Source organism: Lepidochelys kempii, chromosome 7, assembly GCF_965140265.1.
Source record: "Lepidochelys kempii isolate rLepKem1 chromosome 7, rLepKem1.hap2, whole genome shotgun sequence".
In the NCBI taxonomy this organism is placed as follows: Eukaryota; Metazoa; Chordata; order Testudines; family Cheloniidae; genus Lepidochelys; species Lepidochelys kempii.
Genome location: NC_133262.1, coordinates 41,996,646 through 42,009,362, shown reverse-complemented (window position 1 = coordinate 42,009,362; position 12,717 = coordinate 41,996,646). Strand labels below are relative to the sequence as shown.

At 38.0% G+C, this 12,717-nt stretch overlaps 1 protein-coding gene across 14 annotated transcripts in view; it reads right to left on the bottom strand.

The window, feature by feature from the left end:
• The window catches only part of PFKFB4 (6-phosphofructo-2-kinase/fructose-2,6-biphosphatase 4), a 104,622-nt gene that overhangs the window by 52,987 nt on the left and 38,918 nt on the right, over positions 1–12,717 (bottom strand). For 13 of the 14 annotated variants that reach the window (XR_012159871.1, XR_012159874.1, XR_012159872.1 and 10 more), the window contains exon 2: positions 360–476. Coding sequence is in view for 8 of the 14 variants with exons in the window: in XM_073352387.1 (XP_073208488.1) it covers positions 360–476 (117 nt within the window). In the remaining 6 variants the exon portion in view is untranslated. Of the gene's footprint in view, positions 1–359; positions 477–11,990; positions 12,033–12,717 lie in introns of those variants that run through there. The other variant, XM_073352391.1, reaches the window with a different exon arrangement.

The following is a 12,717-nucleotide window of genomic DNA, read 5'->3' as shown; positions in this document are numbered from 1 at the left end:
GGTCACATAGGAAGGCAATGGTGAAGTTATCAACTGATTCCAGGAGTGCTAATTCAGACCGCATACCTCCAATAAACAAGATCTCTTCTCAGATACCAAAACAAGTTAGTCAACTGTAAGAGTGAATACATGGAAGATAAATGCAGAGAGTTCATTCAGGAATCAGTCTAGAAAAAGGTAAAAACTGATCAGACAAGACAGCTGATATACAGAATGAAATTTAAATGGAATAAAGATAGTAAATATACACTGACTGAAGGACATTGACAAGAGTTTAAGAAGAAACAACAGGGAAATATATTAAAAAAGCTAACAGTCCCAAAAGAAACCTTGTGATGTAAACGAAAGCAGAACAGAACCTTTTGTAGGCACTCCAATCCAGTTTAAGTAGCGTGTCAGTTTCTTGGAGATGTACGTTTTCCCTCTGGCTGGGAGGCCCACCATGACAATCAGTGTAGGACAATTAGTCATACAAACTGAAAGAAAGAAAGAAAAAGAAATGTTTACAATTAACATGATGCCAAGCAAAGGCTCAAGTAACAGCAGGCAATTATGGAGTGTAAGCCCCTAAGGAAGTGGCTGGTCAGACAGGTCTGCACTCAGTGGTTATTCCATTACAGCATTCCACATTCAAAGTTTTCCCTAGCAAATGCAATGCAATGCAACTGGACTGTGTTCTAATTTGTGTACAGCTTTAGCAGAGCGAATCAGTGGAAGCAGTGCATCTCTGGACATTTATCAGTGCTATGTGGACAACAAACAATAAACTTACACATCTGCATTCATATTAAAAAACAACAGGCATATATGACTTATGAGGAGAGGCTGAGGGAGCTGGGATTGTTTAGTCTGCAGAAGAGAAGAATGAGGGGGGATTTGATAGCTGCTTACAACTACCTGAAAGGGGGTTCCAAAGAGGATGGCTCTAGACTGTTCTCAATGGTAGCAGATGACAGAACGAGGAGTAATGGTCTCAAGTTGCAGTGGGGGAGGTTTAGATTGGATATTAGGAAAAACTTTTTCACTATGAGGGTGGTGAAACACTGGAATGCGTTACCTAGGGAGGTGGTAGAATCTCCTTCCTTAGAGGCTTTTAAGGTCAGGCTTGACAAAGCCCTGGCTGGGATGATTTAACTGGGAATTGGTCCTGCTTCGAGCAGGGGGTTGGACTAGATGACCTTCTGGGGTCCCTTCCAACCCTGATATTCTATGATTCTATGATTCTATATATGTTATGATGCCTTCTAGTTCAGTTCTGCACTTACACTGAAAGGACACAGATGTTTCTCTCATTTTTAAAACTTTCAAATTTGTAATGTCTTCTTAACATGCAAGATTTCAGCCCTATTAATCATCCCCTTTTCTGTTTTTCAAATGGAGATGAAACAAACATGACTGCTGCTGTTTAATACATCATGGAGTTCCCTATCATACCAAAACAGCACTGTCTTGTTCTTTCCAAACACTATTGATGTCACAACAGCTCTAGAAACAGTGCTTGTGTTAACTACTGTTGTCCAGCCAGCAGAGGGTAAGATAATAAAACATCACCACTACAATTCTCAAAATATATGCTTAAAATTAGACAATTTCATGAAATTATACTTTCAAACAAGTTAAATTTGGGGTTTGAAAACCTTGGCAGTATTCCTTTCAAAAGGGCAAGTGTTTGAAATACTTTCAGTGGTAAAACAGTATGGATTCAACTACCTTCCTTGAATCCATCATGGCTACAAATGAAATTTTATAGTACAAGGCTGCCTAAAAAGAAAGAACATATGTAAAGAGTCCAGAGCCTTTTTAACAATAAAAAACAAACAGGCTAAAAAAATATAGTGTTTTTTTCCAACTTAATTCACAGGTATACGGTAACCCATCAGCCATTAATTTCTTTTCTCTATAGAAAAAAACAATTTACTTAAAAAAAATATTCATTAGCACCCAGATGGAAACAAATATGTTTATTCAGAGAGTAAATCACAGCATTACAATGAAAGGCAAAGGCCACTTGACAGTCCCTTGTGCAGCACTATCTTAATGTGTCTCTAAGTTTCAGCTAAAAGAAGCTGTTTTCTTTTCTTCAAGAACAGGCTTTTATAATTCCTCTGGAACCACCCTTTCTTTCAATTATCTTAACATGTAAAAACAGATTAGCATATGAATAAAATATTTTAAAAATGGCAAAATTCTCCACTTTTTCCTGAAATGCCACAGGTAAATGCCACACACAAACCTTAACTGTGTAGATTTGTCATTATAATACTGTATCAAGCAAAGCAAACTATTTTTCCAGGAAAATGGATGAATCAGAATAAATCTACAAGGAGTTTAAATTTCTATGTCATTCTAAGACTCCAGAAAGACACGGGTAAAAACTTGTGCAGCTACCAAACCAAGCAGTACTCTGCGTATAGGCTCTGAAGTTCTTGTCAAGCCAGGACCACAATGTCTTCTGATACATTTTTCCTCTTTCTCAATTCCGCGAACTGTAATTCCAAATAGCAAGGAGGGGGGGATACAGGAAGTTTGTGAAATGGAAAAAGTACAAGTATTTATTCTCGTCAGCTTTTCTCACAAGTTCCCTGAAAATTCCAAGATATGAGACATCATTGCTAGGAAAAATAGAAGTGACCCAAGAATGTCCAAGAGATGTATCATGATTTACATCTTGCAGATTTCATTTGAAATATCCAACTCGAATTTTTAACAGTTATCCAGAGAAAGCACTGGAATACAAGTTGTAGAAACTGACAATAAGCAATTGATTTGTATGCAGCTGATGTGCTGAGAAAGCTCAAAGTGCTGGTTCGCTCAGTATACTCTATATGGGGCCTGTGTAAACCAAAAAGATTTTTTACTTTCTGAACAGAATTTCCAGACTTTAACATGTCATGTATGGCTAACATATATGACTTCAAAATTATTCTTACAATAAATTCTGACATTTGCCTAGGGCGAGCAATCCAAATTCAACCTTCTTCTCACAGCAGTCATCTCACGGAACAATGCCATATTGCAAGTTACGATGGACACCACTTTCCATATTGTTGAACGAGCACAAATTCCTATGGCAGATCTACACAAGCACACGCATGCCAAGCTAGGGTGTAAATCAACAGTGCTCCAGCATACTGTGCACTCTCCATGGGAACCCTGCTGAAGCACACTTGAGAACTTCTGGTGCACATTAGCAGGGTACCCAAGGGCAGTTAGTGCACACCATGCTGGAACACTGTACATTTACATCCCAGCTTGCCACACAGCAAGTGCTCATGTAAATATGCCTCTCGTCTTCACGTTGCAGACCTACGGACTGTTCAGAACCATGTAGCACTATTACCTCTTCTAAGATAATGTAATTAATTGACAAACATATGAATTGCCATTCTGATTAGACAAATGGCCCACATAACTCAGTGTCCCATCACAGACTAGTGCTAGATGCTGTAGAAGAAGCTGTGCTTAAGACTGAGAATAACTCCCACAAGTATAATTTCATGAGGCTCCCTTTATTAGGAACCTATGTTCCTACTGTTTAACATATTCACGAAATCTGATGCTCTAATCACTATGGGCACAATTCTTTGGATATGCCACCTTTACTATCAGAAAGCCAAGGGAATAATTTGCTAATCCCAATTACAACAGCAGCCCTGATTCCCACTCTCACTAAATACTTCAGTTATAAATGCCCAGTTGGTTGGTGGAATGCCTTCCATCTACAAAGAGATTGTTACCAATAAGTAACAGCTACTACATATGGAGGGGAAGAGGAACAAAGCTAAATTCAGCCTTAGCCTTTAAGGCACTACAATCTCCAGTACTATGTATTTACTTAAATCGACAGTCCTGCAACTAATACTGTAACTAACCTTAGAGGAAATACTATATTACGCTTGAAATATTTCAGTAGTAAGGTAGCTTGAAGACTGATGTGCCCTCAGCAAGCACTAGTCACCTAGAAAGTTTAAACTTATGAAGTTCAGACATTTGAGTTTAGCAGGAACAAATAAAGATTTTTTACTTTTTCTCCCTGCAACAATCGCCTAACCAAAAAAACGGGTACACTGATTTTTCTCATTCATTTCCAGGGGGGAAAAAAGTCACGTTTGGCTAAGACCAAGTATTAAATTTCAGAAAAAATGGGAGAACTTTTTGGGAAGTTTCAAACATATAGAAAAAGGAGATAACGGAGATTTTCACACAATCTTAACGATAGCTTTCTCTCCTGACAAAGAACACCACATGTACAGAAACATTCCTGTATGTGTTCATTTAGTTATCAGCATTGAAAGTGCCAGTGTCCCACGGGCTGAGGTGATGCAGCTTAAGAAATTCCACCATGCCAATGTAAACTGCTGAAAAATGTAAACCCTTTTAAAAAACATAACTGAAACTTCCCTGTTTTCACATCCCCCGATGAACAATGCCATTTAGTACTGGAAGCTGAGCTTTGTTCCCTTCTCTGTTTCCTGACAACTAGATGAGATCTTCCCCCGTCGGCTTTAATGTCTTTCAATTTAATTAAGAGACAAGAAATAAAAATTTGATCTAATTAGTCTAGATGGCCTGTGCTCTTTAATTATCAGTGCACACAATGAAAAGGAGGGAGGAAAGAGGGATAGGAAAAGGATAACACTGTTGTAAACCCTCAAACTATAAAATTAAGTTTACAACACAAAATGTTTAAAGAGGAAATTGTAATACTACCACTAAAACATAGTGCGAGCGTTACTTTAATACATGGCAGTGATTAGCAGAATTGCCACCAATGCATTTAGGGTATGCAGGGTCTACAATAATTCTTGCTTCCCAAAGGAAAAAAAAAAAATACTTCAAGAGTATTCTTAATAGAAACTGACATTTCAAAAACACTATAATACCTTACTATATTCACTACCATACAGAATGACAAAAGGAATCTGGACTGCTACAATCCAGTACTTGATGACTGTATTGCGTACTTCACTCAGTCTTGTTTTAGAAATATATGTAATGCATGCAAGCAAATAAGATTTTTTTTAACCAAATAGTCACAAGCTTATAAAAGTAACCACACCAAGAAAGTTATTGTGTATTCTCCCCGTCAAATCATTTTCCGATTACCCAGCAACAGGCAGAAATTGTCATATGGCCACAAGTTATAATACAATTGGGAAAAACATATAGTTTGTTATCCTGATGAAAATGTGACTATGTGAAAAAGCATTCTTTGTACCAACCTGGCACTCCATAGCAAATATTTGGTTTTAGATTCCATACGAATTTTGGAAAAGGAAAAGAAATAGGTTCCCCATAGTAAAGTTAGGATAGTCTAGTAGCCTTTTAAAAGCAACATTGAGCATAAAGGAGTTAAAATTATTCACTTCTGAAGACTGAGGAAAACCAAGTGATGTTTTTATTTCCTCCTACTTGCACTATTTCACAATAGATGTGCACATGCTGCGTCAATGTTTTAAAATCAGACCGGAATATTTAACAAGTGATCTTTTGAAACTTATGTCTTACCTTATTTTTAAGTTTACATACTACCTAAAAAGTACGTTTAACTTATGAGTGAAAATGTCTCTCCCATTCCACATACTTAAAACTGATGAATCATTTCTTATTTCTATTTGGTTCTTAAATCAACTTTTATGGTCAGCAGAAGTATTAGGGTATCTATCACCCAAAGCACATTGAAAACAACAAGAACCTTTCCATTAACTTCAATAGGCTTTCTATTAAGCCTTCCTTAGTCTCTGAAATTAAAGCAGTATTTAGGTCTTAGATAGGAGCACACCATCCTCTCTGACTAGAATACACAACAGAGGGTTGAAAATATTTGGGAGGGGGTAAGATGGTTCTATATTTTGTGTCCCATCCTATGTCCTGTCAAATTTAATTATTTTTGTTTCAGCATTTTGCAAACGCATGTTGATCTTGAAGACAAAGAAGAGCGCAACAGTAACCCTGGCCTGATTCTCCTCCAACAACAGATAACAGCTACATCTCTTAGAAAGTGCTTAGAAAAGCAATTCAAAACTAGGAGTGCCCTACAGGTTGGAAGATGAGCCGATGTTGCAGCAAATTTTATAAAACTGTACGTACACAAGTTGAAGCAGCATCCATTTATGTTAATTCTGCCAAGCATTTCTAATGTATACTTTGTCTTTGAAGCCATCCAGTTTGAACGACAGAGTTACACTATGCTGCTCCTTCTCCTACTTTGCTCCCTCTCCCTTACCTATAGCAGCTTCCCCACCCCCAATTCTTTCCAGTCATCACAGATACACACCTATGATGCACAGCCTGACAACTTCACTCAGCCCCATCTGTCTCTCCGATTGTCACCTTCTCTCCTCCCACCTTTCCCCTCCTGTTTGTCTCCAGAATTCTTGTGTGTACTGTCTACTCTTGCTGCCAAGGCGGATTTCCCCTCCTATTTAGCTTCTGCCCTTTTCATTCCAACAAAAGTATCTTGACCAAGGAGACTAACAAACTAGTGAGGGGATCGAGCACTGCTCTGCCCGTTCTAGATCCATATGCAGTCTTTACACGGATGATGGTGGTCATCCTCCTTTATGCCTCTGGTTCTCCCCTTGCTTTATTGATCTACTTGCTTTACTGTTTTACGCTCCTTATCTGTGGAAGCCTCTCAGGGTTCATTTGTGTGTTCTCTCCTCCTCTATGCCTCTGGTTCTCCCCTTGCTTTATTGATCTACTTGCTTTACTGTTTTACGCTCCTTATCTGTGGAAGCCTCTCAGGGTTCATTTGTGTGTTCTCTCCTCCTTTATGCCTCTGGTTCTCCCCTTGCTTTACTCATCTACTTGCTTTACTGTTTTACGCTCCTTATCTGTGGAAGCCTCTCAGGGTTCATTTGTGTGTTCTCTCCCTTTCACATCAAGTTCAATTACCACCTCCATGTGGGTGATTCCTAATTTACCTCTGCTCTCCACCTGGTCTTACATTTCCAACTCTTTGTCAGATATCTATCTCCTGGACATCCCAAACGCACTATATGCAATATGGAGCATCCTTGCTCACAATTCCTCTCCACAGCATCTCTTTTCTGCCAGCATTGACTAATCCAGTACCCTCCTAGAAACAGCCCTGTAATCTTGGTATGATTTTCAACACACCCATTCATATTCCTATTGTTCTCAAATCCTGTTGCTTTTCCCTGTAAGACATCGGGTCCATCTCATCGTCCCTATCCCCAGTGCTAAACAGCCCATCTAAAGTCACTAGATTTACGGTTTATTACAACAATCTGTAACTCACTAACCATCCCTTTTTGTCTTATGACTACAGGAGTGTTAACGGGCCACTTCACCTTGAATTGTCCCTTAGTGTGCTAACTAACTACTTATGCTAAACTATCTGTTCAATCTTGTATTTAGCTGGGACACTCTCAGTACCTTTCCCAGACCTGAAAAAGAGTTCTGTGTAACTCTAAAGCATGTCTCTCTCACCAGCAGAAGTTGGTCCAATAAGGGAGATTACCTCACTTACCTTGCCTCATCTATAGCTTGGTCATCTAACATTTTATTCCTGTAACCTTCCCTTCTCTGAGCTATCTGCCTTTCACTACTTTCTTTTCCCTCCTCTAACCTATCCAAAATACTGTTGTAGTCATCTTCTTCTACAGCTGCCCACCAGCATCCCCTTCTCCCCATTTAAAGTCCCTTCATGGTATTATACAGATAACTGTATATAAAGGCCCTACAAGCTCTTAAAGTAAGCTCTCCAGGACAGTGACCATGTCTGTCTTTACGTTTTTGAAACTGACCTACTTTTACAGTGCTATATGAATCTCAAATAAAAAAAAGTTACTCAACTTGTCAAATTCTGTCTTTATGAATAACTGATGTATACAGTTCCAGGAAAAACAGCTCCAGGAAAATCTATTTTTTAATTGAAGGAAATGTGGCCTTTATTTTTCAACTTTGTTCTATAACCTTCCCTCTCCCCACAAAGAAGTATTTAGCTTTAGTATATTTTACAGTTTTCAGTTAAATCTCAGGCTTGGATTTGATTCCTAGATGCACAGAACTTAAAGCAACCTGACAGCTGAACCTGAAAGTAGCTTTGATCTAGACCAATTATAGACATACCCAGTTGCACCCAAATAACCAATTACAGAATGCTTTCAAGACAGACTACTGTAAAAGTTAAATGGGGATGTAAATAAAATTGACACTTCGTTGACTTTTAGTGAGTTTTATTCCCTTACTTCAGCTAGTGTCATTTTGAACAATTTATTTTCACTTTACCTTAGTGAAGTCAACACACTTTTAAAAAGCCCTGTATTTTCACACCAAGCTGTCTCAGATAGTACTTTGTTGTGCTTTTTACTAGTCCAAAATTTACAGATTTTTATTCCTGTTGGATTATCATGCTCAAGGCAGAATCTAAAAAGATTAGTGTTTCATGTGTTCTAATTTCTAATTGTCTACTGAGACACCTAATATGGTTTCTTCCAACCCAGATAAGATGACTAAAATGTAACTTTGCAAAAAGAAAAGGAGTACTTGTGGCACCTTAGAGACTAACCAATTTTTTTGAGCATAAGCTTTCGTGAGCTACAGCTCACTTCATCGGATGCATACTGTGGAAACTGCAGAAGACATTATATACACAGAGGCCATGAAACTATACCTCCTCCCACCCCACTCTCCTGCTGGTAATAGCTTATCTAAAGTGATCACTTTAACTGCATCCATGGGATCCACTACCTATTATCCAGTCTCAATGTTAAAGAAAGTCCAATTAACCACAGGTATGCCATCGGAAGAGACAAGCTATTTTAGAAATGTATCAGGAAAGAAACAGAAAGACAAGGAAAAGATAAACAGAAAATAATAAAAGTAATTTAAAGGGACATTATCAAGACAAAATAACTAAATCCTTACCTCTTAACTGCCACTTTAGATTAATTAAATTGAACACACTTTTAAAAAAAGTTTCCTTTCACCATTTATCTTGCTTTCTCTTTTTGCATTCTAAATAGCTTAGCCAATACCACCACACTTGATGTTAATCACCAGGTTTTGACACCCCTTCTCCGAATCATTTACTAACAAAGCCATGTGCCAACCATGCTGGTGTACCCACAACAGCCTCACTATTTACCCCCTATGCATAATGAGTGTATTCTATAAAAATCTGGGGAGGGATCCCATCCACACACACACACAGCAATACATACACTTTGTGAGCACAAAAAGTTGGGAGGAAGGAGGACTGGGCAGTTACACAGATATAGTTATAGCATCCTGCCTACACCATAAAACACCTGATTTACAGCCTGTTTCTAGGAAAACAAAACCTGTTTCTGTCAAAGATGGTGGGACACGTGTAACACTCAGCATTATGGTTCCTAACAGAGTATCAACAATGTTGCATGGAGACATAGATTACATTTAGACTCAGCTAAATCACTTACTAGTTTCAGGCTCAGTTAAAAAACTGTAATGTAGACCTGGGCTAAAATAAACTAGTTAGTTTAATTTTCTGGTTCTGTGCCCCACCACAGCATTAGCTTGGAGGTTATAACAATTAAAGGAGTGAAAGTTTTCATTGCAAACATACACTTTTTTAAATTAATGTAAACATTTATATGCATAATTAGGATTTATAAATACTTATTTTTAAAAATAAAACCTTAACTTACATCAGTTAAAAAAAGTTAAAATAAAGAATACTGTAACAAATCTATCAAAGGTGAAAAAAAGTAGGCCAATCTGGAAAGATGTACATGAGCAGAAGAAAATATTTTAAGATTTCAAATTTATTTCTACATTATTTAATGCTCTGTTGAAAACGCTTCTCCATTTACATAGGCCTTGCCTGTGGAAGAGTTACAGAACTTTACCAAGAAACAGGACAGTCTAATAACAGTTAAAAGTCTAAGCTGGTTATTTGTTATTTATAAACATCAGAAGCCACTTATTTTTGTTTGAGAAGATTCATGCAGATCATCAGTTCACAGATTTCTAATACACATTTCCATTGCGTACATGAAATTTTAGTTTCTTCTGGCCTTCTTTTTAAGAAGCACTTTAACTGTCTAAAAGCTGCCACTCTAACAAATTATCATTTGTTGAAAACAGATATAAGTTTGGCTAAAGTAACTGTGTGAAGTCTTCCACAGTGTTTTTTGCAGTAGCAACTGATATTTAAGTACTTTTGCATTTTTTCCATATTCTATTGCTCTTACACAATTTTTTTTAATTGAGTGATTTATTTCATACTCAAAAATTAGTTTCATAGTCTATCTGATAAATCAATCTTTAGGAGCATTTTTTAATGGATGGATCAAAGTGATACTTTAGATCATGTAAACATGATTGTGGATATTTGCCTTACAAGTCCACAATAACTGCAGTCCATCCACGACTGAATTCAGTATTATTGAAACCACTTGGCCCAATAAGGTTGTCATGACTTAAGCTTGGTAGGGTTTTAATTAAACTGAGATAAAAATTTCTGTGATGAAACCTCTTACAAAATTGACTACAACGTTACAAAACCTGAAACCATAAGTCCTAATGCCCAATAACTCGGTTGGCTAGACCTCAAAAAAAATCTATTAAGTGATGTAACAGATGGCCTAGTTAAACATTTCATTTTAAAAAAAATTAACTAATTTAGAATCATCTAAAAGCACATGTAAAACATGTAGTTAAACTCCTTAGGCCAAATTTAGCTTTGGCCCAATGAAGTGCAACTCCATTAACTTCATAGAATCAGATCTGCTTATACTAGGTCTGAGTTCAGCCCACTGTTTTAAGACATCTTGCAGTTAAAACAAACAAATGAAAAAAACCCTATCAGGTGAAAATGTATACATTTTTTATTTAACAGATCCGTTTTTGATGCAAATACCCCACGCAGCCTTAACTACAGCTTTGTAAAAAGAGATGCATCCTGTGCTGAGCTAGAAATGATTTATGATATGGCAATACAAAGAGTAAGTTAAACAGAAAGAAAAGGAGTACTTGTGGCATCTTAGAGACTAACCAACTTATTTGAGCATAAGCTTTCGTGAGCTACAGCTCACTTCATCGGATGCTGCATCCGATGAAGTGAGCTGTAGCTCACGAAAGCTTATGCTCAAATAAATTGGTTAGTCTCTAAGGTGCCACAAGTACTCCTTTTCTTTTTGCAAATACAGACTAACACGGCTGTTACTCTGAAACCTGTCATTAAACAGAAAGGAACTAGAAGAGAAACCAAAAAGATTTACTGCAGTCCAGCAGAAAGTGGAAGGTTTCACATGAGAGGAAGGTCCTTTTACCATTTATGTTCCTGTCTCAGGGTTATTGAGATCCACTAGTCACTATAAGAAAATTAATTTTCTTAACTCCTTAACTTTACTTGGTTAATATGAAGTAAAAGAGACCAACACCACTAAAGTGCCTTTTCAGCCAGCATTCATTTACAGTATTTTTGGGACAGACACCTCAGAGGGTTTTTTGTATGTTTTAAATACAAACTATTTAGATCTGGCCTATATTATTAAAACTACCACATTCTAACATGGTAGTACCGTGTATGGTTCAATCTTGCAAGCGTAGATGGAACCAAACCAAATTTTAATTGAGTTACCAAGTCATGCTACAGAAGACATGTGAAGTTCAAATTTACAGCAAGGTTCTGGAATGCAGTTTGGTCACATCTACACAAGATCAACAGTTGACAAGGACTATCATGTTGTAACCAAGTCCCAAAACTCACTAGTTTTTCTAGTATAGATTGGACCTTATTGCAAGCTGGAGAATTCCAAAGCCAACCAAATGTTCTTAAAATGTAAAAGGTGCGAGACACCTCTGTCATTCAGATTTAATTACTGATTCTATAAGCACTAGCATAGCAAAAAGTGCAAAGTATAGGAGGCTATAAGCAACTCAGAGAGGGCTTTACTCAAAGGGAAAGTTGTATTTCCCTTCAGACTCCAGATTTCTACCTCAAGCACCACAACTTCACCTCAAGGAAATATCCATACCACAAAACAGAGAGAACTTCCAGATGAATCACCTTATGCTTCCTAAAAGAAGAAAAATTACAGGAATCAGAGATTTTTCTCCATTTTTCAACATGCTAAGTGTAGCTTACAATAAGAAACTTGACCATGCCACGCTGCCCCTCACCATTAAAATTATACACACACCCAGAGCTCTTGCAATATCTCTCAGTCCATACATCTTAACTCCTGCTCTGCCTCCACTGCCAAATCCCTTGCCCAACACAACTCCTGTGTTGTCCCCCTTCCCCAAGCACCTAACCCACGCTAGCCCTGTGCCCCAAATATTCACCCCAACAATTCATGCACTCCTCCCCCAATCTCATCTTCAGGGCAGGTCTTGTTCTGCCACCCAATTCCACCACCTCACCTCTTCTACGCATCTTCCCCATCCAATTTCTTCACCAAATCCTTTGCATCTCCCATGGCCCACCAATCCCATCTCCATCTATTACCACCTCACCAGCACTGCCCCAACTCCAGATTTGCTCAAGATACTGTTGTCCCCTCCCCCCGATTTGTCCCCTAAAATGACCTCCTCCACTGTCTCCTATGTCTTGAGTCACATCTTGCACAGTCTCCCTCTATTTTTCCCCAAAAAACATGCACTTCTCCCCCCAGATCTCTCAGTCCCTGTTACCCTAAATCCTGTACTGCTAGATATTATATTTTACACACTCACACCCCCCCTTAGGTAAGTGGTTCCCTT